Source organism: Parus major, chromosome 5 (assembly GCF_001522545.3).
Source record: "Parus major isolate Abel chromosome 5, Parus_major1.1, whole genome shotgun sequence".
In the NCBI taxonomy this organism is placed as follows: Eukaryota; Metazoa; Chordata; class Aves; order Passeriformes; family Paridae; genus Parus; species Parus major.
The window spans coordinates 4397623-4420349 of record NC_031774.1 but is presented as its reverse complement, the minus strand read 5'-3'; the positions used below and the strand labels follow the sequence as shown (position 1 = coordinate 4420349).

Genomic DNA, 22727 nt, shown 5'->3' with positions numbered 1-22727 from the left:
TGGCAGGAAAAGACTGGCCAAGACAAACAGCCTTCTCCTCTCTAGCATATCTTTTCTTACGTACAGGACTGCAATCGAGCCATCACACACTTAAATGCTTGGGATTAGTTTAGAGAACTGAGAAGTTATGGATGACAAGACAACGTGGTGTGTACACAACCTCTCCTAACTTCAACTACAAAAAGTCTCCATGGAGACTTAAGGGGAAAACCAGAACCAGAATGAGAGTCTGAAGAGCATCAATACTCATAATACAGAAAGTACAGTGTTCACTTGATTTCAGTTGTTATTAAGGTAAAAATAAGGTAACAGCTCCTACCCACCCTGCTCCCCCAGGCACACTCTACCTACACATCTCTATTTTCCACTTCTCTTGGCTTCCCACTTAACCCCAGTCTCAACTTTACGCAAGGAAATCTTCCCCAACCCATCTCATTACTCATCTTTTTACCTTCGTGCAGTCCCCATGACGAGAGCAGCTATTATTATTGCACCGCGACAGGAAAGTCTGAGTTACAATTTCAGACCTGTTTTTCAGCTCTGTATCTCTAACTGGTATGGCACTGAATAAAAGTAGCTTTAAATTAATCAGGAAAAAAACCTGCTAGATTAATTTCCTCATTTGTTACTTCATCATGCACTGTGAAAGAATGAATGTAAGAGATGAAAAAAATCCACTGACCAATGACTTCTGAATTTTTTCCTTAAATCCTAAAAATGCTGTGGATAGCAAGTCAGGTGGCTCTTGACAGACTTACTAGGTCACACCAAATCAATTACTATGACAAAAGCACAATTAATATGGCAGCACAAACCCTCAAAGGTGCAACTCATAAAGCAATCATTTGTCTTTAAACTGAAGTAATTTTCCATGTACTCCAGCCAGATCTTGGGTTGTGCCCTACTTACACACAATACAATCATAAAACACATTAACTTGAAATTAACAGAAGTGAGAAAAATTTAAATTCAGAGGTACAGTGAAATAAAACAGGAAAACATCCAAAACACTCCCTAAAAGGCAGCTCATACACACACAAGCAGAAAAAAATGTGTGTATATATATATATATATATATTTATTTGTGTTTGTGTGTATAGGTATATATATATATATGTCTCTACTGCTTTCCTCCTTCCCCCATGCTGGAAACACAGAACTATTTCAATTTACATGCAGAGTACAGATCACCAAGTGAGGCACATACTTTTACAATGCAGCTTGCAGAAGAGAAGTTCAACATGAGACAGCGTTCTGCATGCTCCTGCCCAGACACTGCACAATATTTAGCATAAAAATCTTCCTGGCACAGAGGGAAAAACCCTCTTGTGTAGCAGAAGCAGGTGTTACCTTTTCATCCTCATGTTTTCTCTGCATTACCCCCTCAAGTGGCTGAACATAAACACTATCAAACCCATTTCTACCCATTGCTTCAACAAATGAAATGCCAGAATCCAGAATGTGGGTCTGAAAGCCCCAAACTTCTATAGAAAACATGCAGAAAATGAAAGAAGTTGTTTCCTGCAGGTTTGGGGGTGGGTTTTGTTTAGGGAGTTTTCTTGGTTTTGTTTTGGTCAGGTTATTTTGGGGGGTTTTTTTATGTGGTGGTGGTGGTTTGTGAATTTTTGTCTGGTTGATTTTCTGTGGTGGTATTTGTGTACTCATTGGCCTTCAAGGTCTCCCTTGGTTTTGTGCAGCTTTTCAGGGCTGGCTTTTGGGGTTAACTTTTGTTCAAGTGGCAGAAAAGGGAGGTTACTTAATGCTTTCTAACAAAAATAAAAGTATTTTGACAATTACTGAGAAAACCTGCAGTTAGAGAAGATACAGACCTTTATTACTGAACATCCATAATTTGTTGCCATTCTCTTGTTTTAGCAGAACAATCATACAGAAATAATTTAATAGCAATTTATTAGCAAGTGGTAATATATTGAAAACTCAGCAGTCATGAAACTGTATCCCTGGCTTTACAGTATTTACATTTTGTAGTCTATTATACAGTAAAGGGTGTTAATTTTTAATAGAACTTCCTATATTCTTTGGCATCACCATAACTTTCAAGTGCTAAATACACACCTCACACAGAGGAGGCCTCTGAGGACTTGCATTATTTAATAACTATTTATTTTAATAAGAAATGTGCAAAAAGGAGCAACAAGGTTTGCACACATCATCCCTTCCCTTATCCTGGATTTGTACCTATTGTTATTCATTCAGCCTCAGAGACTTTCTCGTTGATTGTTAATGGAAAAGCAGAGGAGAAAAGAACTTGCTGGAGATTGAGTACTCAAACTTCAGTTCTTTCAAAGCTAAAAACTGACTTTCAACATTTAAAAAAATCCCATCATGTTTGTGTTAAAATAAAATTTAGAATATTTAGCCATTACTTTGGAAAAAAGCAAATTTTCTTGTAGGTAAATAAAACAGCAGACCCCAAATTCTTCTGATGCAGGTACATCATTTGCTACAGAAAATGGAAAGGAAGGTACAAACTACAATAACTACTCTCAATTTAAATAATTAAAAAAAAACCCTTGTGTTAAATGTCTGGATCCTGACTTATTTTTAAGAGCATCTTTCTCCTCCAAGGGAAAAAAAAGAAAAAAAAAAATCCCCATTCCTGGATACATCTCCCACTAGAATTTTTCTTGCCTTACTAATCCTACCAGACCCCAACTCTATTGTGTCCATCAGAATAAATAAAAAAGGCAGCTCGGCAACTCCTTCGTGACTCAAACCAGAACATAACCAACATAACCAGAACACAACAGAACAACTATTGAAAAAGTTTAATTATGACCTTCAGTTTAAACTGAAGAGGCCAAAGCCACTCCTCTAATGTTCTCAACTAGGACAAAACATCAGTTCAGTGTTGCAAGACCTAACAAGGCAGCCCTACAGAAATAAAATAATGGATCTAGAATGTATTTTGTATTTCAGCAGCATGAATGCTCAAGTTCAACCCACGGTACTTGCAGGATGAGATGAGATGGAGAGCAAATCTGCCAGAGCAACTCTCAGCAGTCACAGCATCCTCCCCCTGCACCAGAATATCCTCACCTACAGGAACACACAACGCACACCTGGAATTTCTACACTGTCTTTGGCACTGCACAGGAATTCTGTGTACATCTGCTACCTCAGAGCTGCGTGTTTATAGGCAGAGTGTGAACTGATCAGAGTTTTACTCCTGATTTTCCAGGTATTGCTGCAGAGCCTTCCCTATGAAAACTATATTCCCTCATGGCAACCCCCACAGTGGAAACCTTCTGCAGGCATTTCCTCCAGGCTATATTCCTTCAGCTGTTCCTCTGCACTATCCCACTGACAGGGCAGGATTTGCCTTGGACTGTGCTCACAAGCTCTACAGACGCCTCCATATCAGAATGACAAGTTCTGTCGTGACACAGCAGTATTCCTTCCCTCGGCTTGAGGATTTGGGCTTCATGTCTGGTTAATGACTGGAAAAGGCAAAGGCTTTTTTCTGGTTTTTAATCAATTCTATCCTTGAGATAATCTGGTTATAATATCCTTGAGATATTTTGCGATGTTTCTTCAGAAGCTCTTTATGCCTCCTTACAAAATAATACGAAGTGTAATCATAAACACTGGAGTAAAGTAGTACACGGAGTATTATGACAGTGTTTACATCAAATAAAAAGTGCTTTGCATCTTCTCACACACAGTAATCATATATTTCATGTTCAAAAAGACTGCCTTTACACGGAGCAGCTGAAAATGCAGAATGTTTATTCTCAAACTCAACTCTGACACTGAGTTTGGAACTCAGCTGTTTCATTACACTAGTTTTTTCAGAGTTCAAAGTGATGCTTCAGTACACAGTAAAGTATCCAAATGCTTTGTAAAGAAGGATCTGTTATTTCTTTGTCATCAAAAGTGCACATGAAGGATTAGAATCAAATTAAGCAAAAAGCACATCTGTGTAAAAGATACAGGAGCAAAAAAACAGCTCCTTGAAGCCAAGAAACCAGAAACCAAGAGAAGCGTGTATCAGTCTGCATTTTGCTTTCAAACACATGGAAAAATCCTTCATAAATAACATTCTTTATACAGCAGGCAATGAACTTTCTGAAATTTTCAAGGTGAAGGTTACCAAAGCTCTAAGTCTATTGTAAGCTTAGATGTAATGTGGGTTTTCAATACCAGAAAGACACTCCATGTAAGCAGCAGAGTGAAACTTGTTAAAGTTGGTGTGACACACTTAGAAGCAAAATAATCATCACTTCCAAAAGCATTTCAAGGTTGGGTAGCTGATCAATAAAAGAAATATATCTACAATATCAAAAAAAAAATGCATTGATTTTTAGTAGAAAGTGCTTGCTTGGAATCAAAGGAAATACATACTTGACCCAGATCTTACGTGGAAGACACACGTTTCCTGCTAAATTGCAACATAAGCGTAACTTAATGCTCTTTTACACTGGACACACTGTCACTCTAGAGCTAGGGAATTATCATGACCTCCAAAAATTTAAAATTACTTTTGGATACTATTTGCCAACTGTGTTAGAAGTTAACACCTCGGTAAGTTCAAGATATTCTTGCAATATGTGACTAAGCCAGCTCGTCTGCAAATTTCAACCGAGGGCCTGTGAACATAATTCAGGTAGCAGAGACAGATAAATCCCTTCTGTCTTCACTTCTTTCTTTTGAAAGTATATATTCACACACATCTCTCTTTCATCTGCTTCAGATCAAAACAATCCTCCTCAAATCTGAAATGTGTGAAGGAAGAATCCTCCTCCTAAGGGCCCTTCTGATAGCCCACGCAGTGACAGTGCTGCAGAGATAACATGCAACTCATTTCTCCAACTCCCTCCCTTGAGCCTTCAATCCACTCTTTATTTGTAGTCCCGTATCACACATCACTGCAAATTCCTGTTCCAGAGCTTGCTCAAGCTACCCACATCTCAACCCAACCTGTCAATATTACTTAGCAAATCTCAACATGCAAGATGTTAGCTCAGCAATTCACTTCCTCCTCATCTGCTTTCCAATCCTCTGTAGGGAGCTGCCTCAACTTCCAAGTCCCTGTTCTCTCTGCACTGCCTTCACAGGATTCTTCCCCTGTACACTTGATCTCTAAAAGATAATGTTTGTAATTTTGCAGTTCCTCTTCCACTGCTCTTTTCTATTCCTTATTGTTATTATTGTTATTTATGTTTTCCGTTCCTTATTGTTATATAAAATATTATTTTTCTATAATGCTTCCTGCCTCTAAGCATTTACAGAGCCACATTTTTTGTGGCTCATTTTAATGAGAGGAACTGGAGCGTGGATCCATACATGCTCATTCCCCAGCAGGTATCATTCATATATAGCATGTCAGCAGACTTCTTTGCATCACACTTGATATAAAATTTATTCAAACAGAATTTTGTGACTGGAAGGTCATCTCAGCTCTCTAATACAACATTATTTTTCCCTCAACTTCATAACAGCTGCCACAGATCTTTGGGTACTGAGATGCTCACTAAAAGTTCACACACCATTTTAGACAGTACCCTCCTCACATGCATTGGTTTCTTTCAAAACCAGGCTGAGTTTCATTTAAAACAAAACTAAAAGGATAAAAAAAAATCAACACTAATTGATTTCACTCAATCCTTACCAATAGATTTGTACTGTACATATATTTTTGCATTGATTAAGGAAGTTTCAAAGCTTTTCTTCTCAACACATAAGTATAAGCAACAATAAAGGATGAGGGAGCAAGTTTTCTCTTTTTTCCCAGAACTAACCAGCTGCTAAGATTTGTTTATTTAAGTCTGCGTGCCACTGCTCACCTATGATGATGAAGAGTGACAAGTCATTTGGGAGTTTCCCACCCTGTATATTTCCTGTGATTCCAATAGACTAAAACAATTAAATAATATTTTGATCTCACCAAAGCAAGATTTTTATACAACAGCTGTGAAAACTGAGGTTAACAATAAAAATTTCTGAGTACATTCAATGTTTTCCTTACAGAAAACACTTTCAGAACACAGATGATAAATGATGCTTTACAAAGAAGAATGATTCACATATCCTGGTAGGACAAATATTTTGTCTGGACTGACTATAGTCTAAAAGCAGAGCAAAAACAAAGAGATTGCATTAAGTTGAGCATATCTTATGGCCCATATGTGTTTAGTAAAAATCAGCTCCTTACCTGCCTGCCTGAATGGTACCAATGCCAACATTCAGGCTGCTCACGCAGCTAGCCCCACACTGGCATGTGCAAACCAAGATTCTAAAGCAGTATTCTCTCTCAAGAGGATTCTGCCCTGAGGGTTTAGGCACATTTTGCTCCATATTCTCCAGTCTCCATAAGCTGGGGATGTGCAGGGAACGAGAGCAAGGCTCTACAGTTGTTGGCCCTCTGTCATGGCTGAATTTCAAAGAGCTGCTGTGTCACCATCCAAACCCCCCGAGTCACCCACTGCCAGCCCTGCAGGAGTGAAGAGAACTTCCCTGGGGAACACACTGGAACAGAGATCCAATGGCTTCCAGGTCACAGGAACAACAGCCCCGAACCAGAGATCACGGAAATATCCACAGAATGCAATTCCATCCCTGCCCGCCTGAGTGACCCCAAATGAAACAAACCCATGCCCGCGATCACGCGTACACGGGGACAAACGCAAGCACATTGCCACAGCAGTCACAATCATCTCATGATATCATCTTGCTCAACTCCTGCGTGACAAACTTTGTTCTTCACAGCTGCAGACAAATTCCAAACAACACGTTTGGCTTCCAAACCCAGAACAAAAAGCAAGGGTCTACTTCAAACAGGCAATCAAAATTAACACCATTGTTTGAAACGCTCTCAGCTGTCCCCAAATTAAACACAATTTGTTTGTGTTCTGGCTCGCAGAGGTTAACAGCATTTCATTCCCTCCTTGTCCACAGCTGCCACAGTGACTTAAATTAAGTGGGGACCACTTAATTTAATAATTTTAGTAATTTAATAATTAAGAATGTGAATTTCTAAAAATAATGCTGCGTGCAAGTTTCTTTTAAATCCACAGACACAAACTTTGAAACATCGTGAGTCTTACTGTGTATTTGTTTTTCTTCTAGCTCTAGCAGTCTTCACTAAAGCTGAACTTTGTATAATGTGAATTGCAATTTGCTCACTTAGCACATAATATTTCACCTGATCTCCACGCACAGCTAAACAAGTACTGCAAATGCTGGTAAATACTTCCCTGATTGGAAAAAGACACAAAAAAATCAAACAGGAAGGCACAAAATAAATATAAATGTGTAAATTTGAGTAATTATTATGGTATTTCTGGGGTTTTGAGAGTTCTCTTAAAACTGTAATGTAGGAATAAAGTATGGTTCTGTGATTGTGCTAAATCACCTATTTCCTTACTGCCATCTCCTGCCCCATAAATAAGCTACACTGCCAAGATTTTGCACATCCAAATGCACTTTCAGTGCACGCACCATTAGCAGTAAAAATAATATTTTTTTTAACTCCTCAATCCATGTTTTGCAATTGCAAGAAACTGAAGCAACTGGTTGTCTGAAATGAGAGCACAAACAAACACAACAGAGTCAAATCCATGTCCTAGCAAACAATTACATGCCACTTGACTATGGGCCCGTAATTAATTAATAGAACACAACCTCTCCCTTCTGAGGCTGTGGCAGGCCCAGAATCTTAACTGGAGCGTGTTATAATGTGTCTGCCACAAAGGCAGGCAAATATTCTCCCAAGTGACAGTAAATGGTGTTCTCACAAGTAAGACTGCTACTTGCAGAGAGGTTTCCTACAGAAACGACGACTGTGTGACCAATGGCCTTTAACCCAAAGAAATAAATACGCCATGACCCTGATCTGATGAAAAGTTAGTATTCAAGACACCCTGTTCCTTGTCTGTAGCAGCACTAGCAGGGCCATTCCAGACAAAAGACAAAAATGTGCAGAAATACGTCACTAGTTCTGTTGTTTAGGAAATAATTTGCGAACTTGCTTCTCCAAGCCCCTGACTCTTAAAATATCACCCTACTTAAATGCACCCCAAACAACCCAAAATTTAGTGTGCTGAGGGACATCAACTGAATATGTTTTCTGCAAATTTATTCACTACACACAGTCAATCACATTTACAGCAGCATTAATTGCATCTCTTAGACATGATATGTGAGTCATTGTGGGGTCCAATGCCCAGTTTTTGGCTTGGAGTGGGTCTTCTTTTGGTTTTGATTAAAGTTGCTGCAGGCTGAAACACAGAACATAACTACAGCTGTTCTTCTAATATATAAAAATACACAAAATATATATATACAAGAATATTTTATATATGTACACATTAATTATTTGTTCTCCGGAAATGGAGATAATAAACAGAGAAGACCAGATAAGAATTCAAAATCATCCTGAAAGACTGTGAAAAAAATTGTGAAAAAATGCTGAGTGTGACTAAGAAGAACTGCAAAGCTGCAGAGTTAGGCCAGAACACCTGACTGCACATAAAAGGGATGGCCAAAATGTGGTTTAGGTAAAAGGGATGTAGAGGTTAAAGCAGACCACAAAGTGACCCTCAGTGTTGTGATGCTGAAAGCTAAAAACAAAAAATAAAAAGTTCAGAATGATGTCAGTGCATGGAAGTGCCCACAAAACCAGCAAGAACCAGTCTCACTCTGTGTTTTGGTAAGATCTCATGTAAATTACCACATCCAGTTTGGTCACCACACTTCAAGGAAAATAGCAATAACAGGCTGAAAACTGTACTCAAACCCACATGACTCAAACACAGCGAAAAGTCTCCTAAAAGTCAGCCAGAGGAGCACAGCCATAAACTGACAGAGAAGGCTGTGCAAGGATGTTATTGAGGAGCTTTGAGAATGGGTTAAGATCTGCCCCAGCCGGCAAAGGCACAGCTAATTGTGCCTCGGGAGAGAACGGATCAGGCAATTCCTGCAGATCCTGTCCCGTGTTTAAGGTTCTGGATCACAGAAGCCAGGGCTGAACAGGACCTCTAGGATTCACCTAACCCATTCCTGGCCCCCAAACTGTGAGTCCCAGTACCACAGTGGTTTTGGGCGGGGTTTTTTCACAATTCCACACTGTTTATTTCTGAGTTTACTGATGCCGTACCAGACGTTAAGCTCAAGTTTTACAGAGAACTGTCCCAACAAATTCCAAGAACTTTTCCACTAAGTGACAATAGCTAAATTAGAGACCATGGCCATGAATTCTTTCTCATCACTGAATATACTTTAGCTTGTATTTATCAAAACTGCATTTCATGCAAAATTTGAACATTCTAGTCACTCAGTATCATGAGCTCTGTCTGAAGCCCTTCACCACAAGCTTTAGATTCAGCTATTCACAATTATTTTAATTACTTTCTCTTAATCATCTGCAAGTCTCAAGCATTAAGTATTCCATTTCCTCTTTCACTTGATATTTACAAGTTGAACATAAAAAAAAGCTCTGCAAAATTAATTTTGGGAGTTCATGCTACCAATTTTGCCCATCAACAGTGACCACTTGCATCCATCCTTTATCAGCAGGTCAAGAGAGGTGATTCTCTCCTTCTACTCTGCTCTTCTGAAACTTCATCTGGAGTACTCCATCCACCTCTGAGGGCCCCAACATAGGAAGGACAACCCAATCTAGTGGAAGGTGTCCCTGCCCATGGAAGCAGAGGATCTTAAAGGTCCCTTCCAACCAAAACCATTCTATGATCCTTTAATCTATACATAACCCTTGAGATTTTTACCATTAAATCAGGAACAGCTTAGATTCAGACATGAAAATTTGCTGCTAATTAAGTTTGGCAAGACCATGTTGACAGAAACCTTGGTCCATCTGCTGTGAAAATTGTAGAAAGCACATGGTGTTTTGTACAACTACATTAAGACCACTAAAGTCCAAAGTTCCTCTTAGTAACCATCAAATGCAAAAGAATAAAAAAAGATCCAGAGTTTTCATAAAACAGTAAATAAAACACACAATTTATGTTTTGGTCTCTGCAAATCTATTTTCAAATCTTTAAGAGAACAATTAAGACTAGGTAGGGAGTACATACCAGACTTAGTAAGCAATGAGTTTTCTACTGCTCATTAATAGATTTCATATGGGGATTTTTAAACAGAACTATATTCAGAGTTTTCTCCTCCAGAATTTCAAAGTATTGTATTGTATTAGTAGCCATGACTCTTCCTGTTTTCATATGAAACCTAAAACAAGAAGAATTACTGATTTTTGGGGAGTCAGGTTGGAGAAGGAGAAAAGAAGTTAGGGCATGGGAGACAACCCATAGACTTTACTATAACTTCAAGAACACTTGCTGAGAATAAGCAGAACACACACAACTCGGTTACAAAGGAAGATAGGAGATCCATGGGTTTTACTTTTCAGCATCTCATCTTTAACCATCACAACTTTGGGAAAAGAAACATCTCCAAGGTCTTTTCCACAAGACAGAAACAACGGGTTGCAGACCAGTTACGGCCTTTCTTTAAAAACATATATTGTTATTATTATTTTTATCTGAATCTTACCTCTCTGGGTTTTCTAACTTCAAATCATGGTAAGCATATTCTCAAGAAAACAACAGATTATGAAAACAACAGTCTTCTGAGTTAGGCCTCTCAAACCCTACCTCACTGTGAAGAGCAACAATCCTCATTTTTATTATAATTAAGTATAAATTGATGCCTTGTCTTCTACTAGGTTATCAGCAAGAAAAGCAGCTATGATTATCAATAACTATGTCTAGAGACTAGGCCAGGGAACCCACATGTTTTTGAACTACAGTTTTCCAAAAAGGGCTATTTACTAAAACACTAGCCACATTTTTGTAAATTAAAAAAAAAAAAAAAAAAAGGAAGAAAGAAAGAAAGAAACCCATAAACAAGCACGTAAGCAATTTTGTAAGAATGCAAAAGCATCTTACAAGGTCAAAAAAGCAGAAAGCATGTTTTCTGAGTTCTTTTCAAGACCATTCTCTCACAAAAAAATGACTGACAGTCTTGCCTCTTCCAAAAAGATGCCATGTGGCAAAAGAGAACAAAATGATAAAAAACAGCCTCCACGAGATTATTTTGTTAAATATGTATGATCTCATCTCTTTTAATAATAAACACTATAAACAAAATATTTGGAAAACACAGTGCTGAAACAACAACCTTACAAAAGTATCACAACTTGAACGGACGCTGTTTACTCAGTGGCAAACCTGGTATCATTATTTATGCACGTTAATCAAACAGGAAAGAGAATCTTTTGAAAGAAGAGTTTTGAATTCCAAATCACAAACATGTGGCTCTCTATGGCTTTGTTTTCTTTCCAGTTGCCTGTAGCTGAAACAACACGCCACTTGCTTTGGCTGTCCTGCTGAACTGCAGTGCCACCACAGCTGCAGCCTGAGGACAACCTACTGAGGGGTTTTGGGATGTTCCAGCTCTCTCTGCTGCTTCCCTGCTGGAAAGAATCAACTTCTCAGAGCTGGGAAAGGGAACTCTCAGTGTCAGCACAAACCCAGGTGCCCCAGCTTCCAGCGTGCTTACAGGTAGCTTGAGTCAAAACCTTGTGAGTGGGAGTAGCACAGAACTGGCACCAGCATCTGAAATCGCTGTAGGGACAGCTGCCTCCAGCTAAAGGGCAAATCTGAGACCTTCACAGGCATTATCTTAACTCACCTCAGCAAAGCAGACCAGAATTTATCACTGGAAATAAGCATTTCAGTTTTAGTCGCTATAAAATACCCATAGAAATATTGCTCTGCAACACTTTGAATGCTTGCATGGATTTCCAAATAAAAACTTATTACCACAGAAAACATCCTTTTATTTTGTGTGTATACCTTGTTATCTTATTTGTTTTGGAAATACCACTAAAAGCATCCATTCCAAACCTTGGGCCTTCTACCACTGCTGAAACTTACTGATCATGAGAAACACATGCTAATTAGCTTCCCATTTTGCAAAAGCAAGCAGCTCCTGAAAGACATAAAGTAAGAATAATTCAATAATTGCACTTCTAAGAAATGTGGGGTGAATCCCAAAGGCAATGAATGCTCAGGCAGCAGCTCTTCCCTCCCTTAACAGGAAATTCCAACTTGTTCCTCAGCTGCAGCCGGGCACAACCTATGGCTCAGGCAGAGGCCCCGGGCAAAGATACTTCACAAAAAGCAAATTCTGCCTGGCAGCCCACTGAACAAAATACACTGAAGGAAAAAAAATCTCACAGACTGAAGATTCTAAGAACTTGCAGCCTAAAAGAAGGCTCTAAATAGATTAAATTACCCCCCCCCCAAAAACGGGGGGAAATGTGGGTTTAAATCTGTGTTTTAGGAAGGCTTTTACAATTGGTTTTATCACCAATTTTTCTCTGAAACTTTTCTTTAAAAAAATTCTATATTCTTAATATCAAATCTACTACTTCTCTCTTCACAAACTATAAAACAAGGAGAAAGAAAATGGAAATCCTCTTGTAAGTTTTACTAGAATGTTTTGTATTAAAACTAGTTTAAAAATAGCATATACCAACAATATAGACCAGTAACAGCCCAGTCATCACACAAGCTTCATAAAACTACATGTGTTTTTCTGGGAAAATAGATTAATTATGAAGAAACAGCTCTGCAGGAACAAAGCATGTGGCTTTCTTCTATTTTTATGCAATTGTAATTTGCATGTTTATGAAAAGCAGTCTGTGTAATAGAATTAAAGAACACAGCTTTCCTAATTTAACCTTTCTTAAGAAGTACAGTATGCCCATTCAACAATATTTCAAGAATTAAAATTCCATTACAGTTGAATTTATTACAAGATCACAACTTTGTCTTTCAAGTCTTGAGTATTTTGTTAGTCACACATACAGCTTATTCTTACTGCCATTTAGGAATTAGATTTACAGTTCAGAGAACAATAGTCACAAAAAAGGACAAGCGTCTGCATTTCTTTGTCCAAAACAAAAATACACATGTTAAATGTACAAATTTAAACTGTGGAAGACTTCAACAATACAGTGGTCAAGCTAAAAGGTTTGTTGGGCTTTAAGTGGTGCAGTTGTAACCAACTAAGAAATGAGAGTGCCACGTTTTTTAGATAGACAAATAACTAATGGCTATAGGCATCACTAATGGTGCTCTACCTTGTTCTGTAACTATTTTCAATTATTTTTTACTTAAACCAACTAAAGATACCATATAAAGTCTCAATGGTTGACATCTGTTACCAGCTCAATTATTTCAGTAAAAACTTCACACCAAATATTTTCTCTGCTTCTGAGAAGTAAGACTGGGGAGAAAAAGATTTTTTTTGGCCTAAAATTCTACCGAACACACTTTTAGGGCTAAAATTTACAGAAGGGACAAAACCTGGCCCTGGTGCTTGTGTGATGAATTGAAATTTGTTTATTTAAAGATGAAAAACCATAAGAAATCAGACTGAGTGGCCAAGAGGACTCATCTCAGAAAGCCACAAAGTATATAAAAAGAATTGAATGGACACTGAGAGCAAGAGAAGGAAGGAGAAAGTAGGAGAGATGATAAGGTAGAGATTCTTCTGGAAAAAACGTAGAAGATAAAGCATTTTAAAATACCAGAACATGTCAAATAGAGTAAGCAGGAGGAGTGGCCAATGTCTTATAAAGAAGGGCTCCTAAAGGGAGTGACGTGCAGCCCACTACAGAGTCTGACAAAACTCTGAACTCCTGGCATCACTGTCTACAGCAGCTGGCAAAAGGAGCTCAACAAAACCCATCTTCCAAATGCACAACCTACCACAAATGAAGTCAAGGTTCCAGAAAGAAGAGCTGCCATCTGTTTTCATCCACAAGTATCTGAGAAATCCTCTGCTAGTATGTCTCATCTTCCCTCCAGTTGCTATTCTAGCAGACCCAACCCAACACTCTAACATTTAAAAAAGACATTTTCTATCTAGCTGAAGATAGATCCAAGTGTCACATAATGGATTTTCTGGGGTTTTCAATCCTAGGAAACAACATATGAACCACGGTAAAAGGACATGATAAGGACATTATTCCTACCTTCTATTTTATTCCCCTTGAATTTTTTTCTGTGTGACTGATTTTATAAGCCCAGTAACATTCCTTTGTCTCTTTTTATCCACTGAGGTCTCCCATGGTCCAATGGGGTTTTGCATGCAACTATCCTGACTTTGTATCCAAAATTATGATGAGTTTGTTTTTTTCTGTCTCTTTGCTTTCCTCCACAACAGCTCCACACAACCCCAGACAGAACCAAGTGCTGGTTCTGGCTGCAGGAGTGACAGAATCACCTATGTCCAGCTCACTGGAAATTTTGTGGTTACTCTGACACCTTGAGCACAACACTACCAGAGAGGAAAGAAAGAATTCAAGCTCTGTTCAATGATTGCATTTTTTCATAGTATTCAATTTGCAGAAGATTGAAAACTGAGAAATGTAAACATTAGAGACATAAAATCATGATCTATCTAGTCACTAGCAGATAAGCAATAACCAGCATGTTCTTGGCTCAATGAGCAGGGATTTAGCTGCCAAATCCCAATCAACACTAATTGGATTGTCCTTGACTTCAGAACATACCACTGACACCACAGGAGTAATTTATTTCAACAAACACATAAAAATGGAACACAATTCCCAAAACACCAAGCAGAAGAAAATTAATCTCATCAATACTGATAATGCTATTGTTAGAAATCATTTTTTTCACTGTATAAGCAAGGAGCCTAAAAGTCTCATGCTACTGCAAAGAGGAGTAAGAGAAGAGATGAACCAAAGGAAAACCTCCTACTCACCAGTATGTATTTGCAGAATACAACTTTCACTGACAGTTATCAAGGCTGAACTGTGAATCTGCTGTTACACATTTTACAAATGATTCCACACTGACTGTGGTTTTCCTTTGTGAGTACCAGTAATTGGGGAGGTAGTTGGTACTGTAAATTCGTGTCAGAGAACTACCACAGCAGTATAATTCTCTTCCTCACGGTTATAAGACAAGACTGTTATGTTTGGGACATTACAGAAGTTAAATGTCAGTCTCTTTATCCCTCCACTGAAAAATATGATTGTGGTTATAGAAGGCCAGGGCTTACACAGTATTCAGCCTTGCGTAACAAACTGTTTTCCATGAACAGGCTGCAGGAAAAGTGTATTTTTGTCAGATAATCCACAAAGTTAATCCAGGGCAGAACAGAAGAGAGTGAGTTCCTTGACTGCAATTGAGTCACAAATATAGGAAATGCTACTTCCCTCAACATAATCTGTGTCCTCGTGTTTCAGAACAAATGAAGATAGCTTACAGAGAAAAAAAAACAGCCTCCACAAATACTTTAGTTTAAAATGAAAGGCTGAAAAAAGAGGTATTTTTATTGTTGTTGTTTTTATAATGGCAAGACTGAGTAAAGAGTCTGAAATCCAAGTTCTTTAGCAATATCCATTACAGACATCTGGGGGAAAGAAGATTTACATGATCTTTACTGATTTTAAGATTTCTCCTAAATGATAAATCCACAAACCAAAATCAAAATATTTTTTTAGTCAACATTATGTACTAGAAGAAACTGCTTGAATAACTTCTATGTATACAAGCTGCCAAAAAATACTGGGGGTCCTCCAAGGAGACTTTCAAGAGAGTTTTATCTCACCAAAAAAAACCCAAAAAACCAACCAACAAACACCACCACAATCAAAACAAACAAAACCACATGCAATAGAAGCATTTTTTTTCCTCATTCCATTTCAGCATAGTATGACAGAATCTGTTGTATTGGAAAAATAAAGCACGAGGTTTGGAGGAAGAGATAATTTCATTTACTGCAGCAATTAATTTGTTTACAAAGCTTTTGGGCTGCCATGCCCTTCCCAGCCACAGCCATCTCCTAGCAATACACAGGCACACTTCTGAATTCTGCCCCAGTTCCAGCACTACACTTGATGCTTCCTTCTGCTACAGCTACAATTCTCCTCCCACAATAAGAAGGACTTTGGTTTCATTGGGTTTTTTAATCCCCTTGAGATTTTCCTGGATTGCATTTGAATCAAATTAAGCCACAGCACAGATAAGAAAGCCACTGAAGTAACAGTTTTATTCCCTTATTTTTCTATATTTTCTGTTTTGCAGAGATTGCATGCCACAGCATCAAGCAATCATCCACTCCTTATACACACACTAGCTCAGTGAAATGCCCAACTACAAATATACAGCAAATACACCAGAAAATCCTCATGATATTATATTCTTCACAGATAAAATCTGCTCACAGGAAAAAGAAATAATAAAAGAATCAGACAACCCCATTTAGAAACTTCTCCCACTCCATCAACAATCACTTGTCTTGTTTCAAATCCTCTGAGATACGAAGCTATGTTACACAATAAAGGCTTCCCTGAAGAGGAGTTGATAAAAATCAGAACAGAAACAACCACAACAGAGCCTACACATGTTATACCAGCATTTATCAGTTGTGACAACAGCCAAATAAAACTGCTATACTGTTGCATGCCTTCTGTCCTACACATTGCAACTGCACACAAAATCAAGAACAAATCACTCCTCTGTCTTCTTAGAGTGACCAAACCTCACAGAAAACATCTTGCTCCACCTCACAGGTTTTCTGCTTTAACTTCTGGGCAACCAACAGCATGCTACAGGAAAGCTGCTACAGGTGTTTGGGATAATTCATCAAATCCAGATCCTCTGTTCTTTATCCTTACCCTTCAGCTGCTGAGCTAAGAAAGACACAATGTTCTCTTTTACCTTTTCCAAGTATCACTATATGTAAAATCTAGGGACAGATTTATGATTGGAGCTTATATACCAGCAAAACTAAAAACAAACAAAACAAAAAAGGCATTTTCTCATGCCCTTCTATGATCCTTGCAAACATCTGTGTTCTTCATAAATCCCATCCACATTCCATTATTCAGACATACTAAATGAGAATTTTTTGGTGAAGCACATCAAACACACTTCAAAATCCATGAAGAAATAAAATGCATAAGCAGTAAGGCGTCATAGGATTTCTCTGAGCTGTTAAGCCAGAATGTCTATGTTTGGTAGCACCTTTGCTCCTTTCAGAGACTTCTCTAAGTGTCTTTTGTAGCCTGTTATGTAACAGCTTTATATTGTGCTGATATGCTGGGGGAAAATGTGGTTATCTACATCAACCAAGGTTCAGCTGAAAGCAAAATACACCAAGCTTGATTGCTTTACTCTGTGTATCACTGAAATCCTTCATGCTTTCACTGTTAGAACTAGAAAAAGGGGGTTTAGTAAAGCTGGGGGATTTCTAAATCTGGTTTCTCCAACTCTGTCAGGACACTTAACATGCACTTCTGACAGCAGCTACGGCTGCTGCAGTTCTGAGCAGTGGCTCAGAACAAGTCCTTAAAATACACAACAGCCATGAAAACTATGACCCATCTAAGCTTAGCTTTATAGTGAGAGACACAGATTGAGCAACTTAAGTGGGAATACAAAGCAGTGTACCTGAAACACAGAGAAAGCTGGGTGAATCAGGTCATCCTTGACAACACAAAGACTTCTCAACTCCTAAGTGCCTTCGATTCTACCGACACTTATCAACAGCAAAGCTCATTCTCCGCTCAGGCAGAGGCTCTGTGCATCTTGCCAAGCATGAATAAACTGCCTGTTAGGCAAATTATCCAAGGGTTCCCATTAGTTTCCTTGGAGCACGTAGGAGGCAAAGCCACCTCACTAACATCTTTGTGCCCAAGGCTCTAGGACCATTTAAGCTGATACAAATTCAGGGTGCATTGATCTGTCTTCCTGACCCTCCTCCACGCCAATACTGGCATCCATCTGACATCCTGGTGAGCCAACACTGCTGGAAAAATTAGCAGAAAAGTAATCCCAGGACAAGATAATACAGCAACACAGGTAACACACCCAGCAAGAAAGGTCTTTTGGATGGGTCAGCATCCTAAAGCCAGCTGGAAGCCAAAGGAAGATTTACCACACTAGGACTGCTTTAACCTCTATTTACACAGGCCAGAACAGGAATGGACTTTCCTATGCTTGACTCCCAAAGGACAATAAAATTGTTCAGTTCCCCTGAAGACCATGCTGGATAAAAACTTGTAGCATCAGTAACAAAGCTGTTCCAAAACAAGAAAAATCTATAAATCTGCTCCTAAACTGCATAAACATGCATTTTAGATATTTACAGCGAATGTTTGAGTAAAGCCAGATAACCTGCCCAGGAAATCAGCACCTTTACCACATTTTCAGGGCTACTGCAGATATTGGTACATGTAAATAAATCCAAATAAGCAGTGAGAGGAGAGCCAGCAGACACAGTGGGGCTTTCCTAGGAGAGCAGTTACTGCTATAAACACCCTCATATAAACCACAAGGATTTATCATCCAAACGCTGCTGACACACAGGTTGGGGGGAAGGGTACAGCATTTTTGTTTGCTTGTTTACACAAAGCTATTCTACAGATTATGCCTGGGGAAAAAACAAAACGAAACAAAAAAAAAAAAAAAAACCAAAATCAACACAAAAACCAAACACTACAAAACATAATTACACTCAACATTAAAACCAAGCCAGAAGGTAGCTGCAGCTGAAAAAAAAATAGGGAAGAAAAAAAAGGAACAAACATAAAAATATAAAAGCTTTGAGGGTAGCTAGTCTATAATCCTAGAAATGTTTGTCCCTGCTTTTCATATAGAAGGAAGGATAATAAATACATAAAAAACTTTAGAGTTTTATAAGAAGAATAAAGGTCAGTACTCCATGTATTATGGGATTGCATGTGGGGGTAAAGGAATTTGGAAAACAATGCATGCCTAGTCTTCAACAGAATGTTGTTCCTTCAAGCATTTTTCTTATGAAGCATTAAAGTAGCTACAAGTAATTTAAATAATAAAGTCTAAACAGTTACTTTCTGGTCATGACCTTTTCAAATTAAGGTTCAGGAGTTATTTCTGAATCTGCTCAATTTCACCCATGCAAGCAATTCTACCAAACTTCATGAGACAATTCATGTACAGGACGTTAAACACATACTTAAATGCTACAGATGAAGACATTTTACAGACATAAAGCTTTCCAATGCAATCTGTAATTTCACTGCACATACTCCATCAGATTGATCATACCCATGAAGCAAGCAGCCTACTTCTTTGTCTTCTTAAAAGCTCATCTGAGTTTTTTGGTTGCTTCTTTGTTTTGATTCGGGTTTTCTCTGCTTTGTCAAGGAAAACGTTCCAGACAGGAGAGGGGCAAAAGGGAAGGTCTTTAATATAAAATACTCCCCATTTCACCTATCTTAATTTTGACAGTACAATTAGGACAAACCTATTATCAAATGGGGTGGGAGGTGAAACCAGGCTTCAATTAACAGAATGGTAATTGCAGAATAATGAAATCTAAGAGACCCTTAGCAGAACTTTGTAAGACACCACATCTTTAAGGACACAAATATAATGATTTCTCTAAAAATTACACTTCTTTTCAAAAAATCCCATAGTCTGAGTTTATTAGCTGCACTTTTTGAATGATCATATACAGACTACACGCAATTGCTACTTCAAAGAATTACGCTGAGTAACAAACTTGAGTGTTGTTTGGTTTATGCATAGTCAAATAAATTAGGGAACATTAGACTGTTTAAAATATTGTTTATTAACAACATACAATCAAAGGATCGCTCTAAAATACCCAGCACGAACACGTACCAGTTGACAATCACTTCGTTTTCCAATGGGTTTAAACACTGATTTGAGATCTCTGCAGCAACAAAGCTGGTATCATAACGGAGAGTTACGTAACAAACCACTCTCTCTCTGCCCACAAAACGACAGCAGACAGCACCACTTCCCTCTGCCCCCAGCAGACAGAACGTATCCCCAGGCTTTATGAAAAGCGCCCACTCCCGCAGAGCCTCCGGCGCTTCCCCGGGGGATACGCGGCACCGTTCAACAGGCGATGGAGGAGCAGCGACACGGGGCAAATCCCGCTGCTCGCCGAGCCCCCTCGGCAGCCTTTGTTCTCCCGGGAGCCGCGGCTGTCGCGCCCCAGCCGGGGGACACCGGTGGGGCACGGCGGGACCGGCCCTGCCCCGCCACTCCGGCCGCAGGCCGGGGGCCGGGCCCGGGCACGGCCGCGGGCCCCGTTTGAACCTGCCCGCGCTTTTGGGAAGGAACCGCAGCCTCTCCCGGCAGCGGGGCGGGCCGGGGCTGCCCCGGCCGGGCGGTGTAGGAGCCCCTCCGCTTCCCCCTTGGGAAAGGGGGATTAACCCTTGGCTCGCCCCGCTGCCCTCACCCCTTCCTCCCCCGGCCGGACGCTCGCCCCGTGTGCGCCGCAGTCTCCTCCTCCCGCGGCCCGGCCGGAGGCGGGCGGGGGCCGGGGCCGGGCAGGAGCGCGGGGAGCGGCCAGGCACGGCGGGGCAGCGCTGCGCGCAGCCACACCTACCTGTCTTCTCGTGGTCATAGCCCACCACGATGAAGTAGTCGGCCAGCCTGGCCATGGCTGCGCGGGGCGCGCCTCGGCCTCACCACCCCAGCGGCTGCGGCGGCGGCTCGGGGCAGGCTCAGCATCCTCCGCTCCGCGCCCGCCGCAGGAGGAACGGCACCACCTCAGCCATGTTGGAGGCGCGGGCGCGCCGTGCGCCTGCGCGCCGCCCGGACCGCTCGCCGTGACCCCGGGGCTGGGCGGGGGCTGGGGCGGCCCGGCCCGGCTGTCCCGCGGTGCCGCTGCCCCGGGCCGACCGCCGTGCCGGGACGCCGCTGCCAGCGCCGCGGCCTCCCTTGGCAGCCCCCCGCGGGCGGGGAGGGCCTGGCGGGGGAGGTCCGCGCCCCGCCCGCGCGGGGCTTTGTCTCGCGGCAGCCTCCCCCTGTCCGGTGGCCGCCCGGGGAGCGGCGGGTGCGGGGCGCGTTCCCCTCACAAAAGACACTCGCGGCGGGTGCGAGCGCTCTGCGTGCCCGGGGAGACTCGGCTGCTCGAGCGGGACTGCAGCTCGCCGCTCCCGCTAGGAGCTGCCGGGGCCGGGCATCGCCCTCGCCGAGGCTCCGCGGAAATGGAAGCCGGCGGCGAGATAACGCCGGCACCGCCAGCCCGGCCTGGGGAATCGGGGATTGCCCTTCCAGAATGTGTCCCGGTCACGTTTAGTGCGCGGTGTGCGGGACGTGCCGCCTCGGGAGGAGCCGTCCCGCAGCCCCGCTGGGCTCTCGGCCCCGGGACCCTCACCCCGGCACCCACGGCCCGGAGCGGGCTCTGCTGCCCGGCCCGGCCCGCTGGTCCCCGCGGGTCGCGGCGCAGGGGCCGAGCCCGGCAGGGAGGGCGCTGGCCGGCGATGCCTCGGCGTGACCCGCGTGGGCTCGGACCTGCTGGCCCGGGCACGGCGGTGGCCGCCGGGGCGCTCGGCGAGGCCGCGCCGGGAGCTGCCGTGGTGCTGTTCATAACGTGCAGATGAGGCAGGCACCTTCGGACCGTGGCCCTCGAAAGCACGGTGGGCTTTGCCAGCAGCCGCGGAGATGCTGAGGATAAATGAGCGGACAGTTACAGCGCTTGGGTGGCTGGCGGAGCCTGCGAAAACCACCCTGATAAGCTTCTGTGTATCCTATAAGCTTCTGTGCTTCCCGTCTGACAGCACAGAGAGAGGAAGCAGCGCGGAGGACACGGGTCGCACTCCAGCGAGGAGCAGTTGTGGGTATCGGGTTGGGTATGGAAATGCAGCAGACTGGATTCGCCCCTGACCAGCAGACAATCAGTGCTCTCAGAAACGTTTCTGCTTCAAACACGCCGTTCTTAGCTGGCAGGTACTGATGCAGTGTCTTGACGATAAGCCAGATGCAAATCGGTCAGGGAGCTTCAAGCAATGTTCCCGTTTGTGTCTTCTCAGCGGAGGGCAGAGGTTGACATCTCCTCGGAGTCATCAGCTTCGTGATTTAGCTGTTTTGAAGCAAATGACATGGGTTAAGATCCAATCCTAATAGATTTCCTTGTTTAGGAGTAAAGAAAAATGTGTAATATATACATAGAAAAGATTGACCATACTCTTTGAGAAGGAGATGCACTCTGTGGGGTCAGTCACTTCTCACAGGTAGGAGTTAGACAGGAATATCTTTCTTAAGTTATGCATAGGCATTTTGGTTGCAGGACACAACAAAGTTCACAAAAGCAAAGGATAATGTTCTGTACAGCTAAACCTGGAGGGAAGGATTAAAGACACTAAGAAATTACCTAATTTGGAGCTGAAATAGGACCTTAGAGTTATCATATCTGCATTCATAAAAAGATTCAATATGCAATAACAAATCTCAATAGTAAAATCTCACTGCTCTTTTAACACACCACCTCTAGCAGGAGAGGATCACTCACACCTTTCCCAGGGCATTAATAAATGCTGGTTCAAGAGCAAGATGTTTATTTAATGATTTCCCAATACTGCTAGTGCTCACTTTACAGCCTTGCTCCTTCTGCCATCTAGATCAGTACAGCCAAAGTTTATAAAGCTTATAAAGTTTATAAGAAGTGGCACATCTTAAATAAAAACCAGGAAGTTCAATTGAGCTTATTTATTTCACGGAATCACAGAATGATTTGGGTGAGGAGGGATCTTAAAGATCATCTTGTTCCAGCCCCCAGCTATGGGCAGGGATACATACCCCTAGACCAGGTTGCTCAGACCCATCCAACCACACTACAAACACTTGCTGGGATGTGGCATCTGCAACTTCTCTGGGCAACTTCCCTAAAGTATAAAGCAATCT

The 22727-nt window shown here is 41.5% G+C and overlaps 1 protein-coding gene across 6 annotated transcripts in view; it reads right to left on the bottom strand.

The window, feature by feature from the left end:
- SBF2 (SET binding factor 2) overlaps positions 1 to 20647 on the bottom strand; it is a 231823-nt gene extending 211176 nt beyond the window's left edge. For 4 of the 6 annotated variants that reach the window (XM_015631153.3, XM_015631155.3, XM_015631156.3 and 1 more), the window contains exon 1: positions 20428 to 20646. In XM_015631153.3, the coding sequence (XP_015486639.1) occupies positions 20428 to 20482 (55 nt within the window). In that variant the 5' untranslated portion in view covers positions 20483 to 20646. Of the gene's footprint in view, positions 1 to 20427 lie in introns of all 6 variants that reach the window. The other 2 variants (XM_015631151.3, XM_015631152.3) reach the window with 1 other exon arrangement.
- Between the last annotated feature and the right edge of the window lie 2080 nt (positions 20648 to 22727).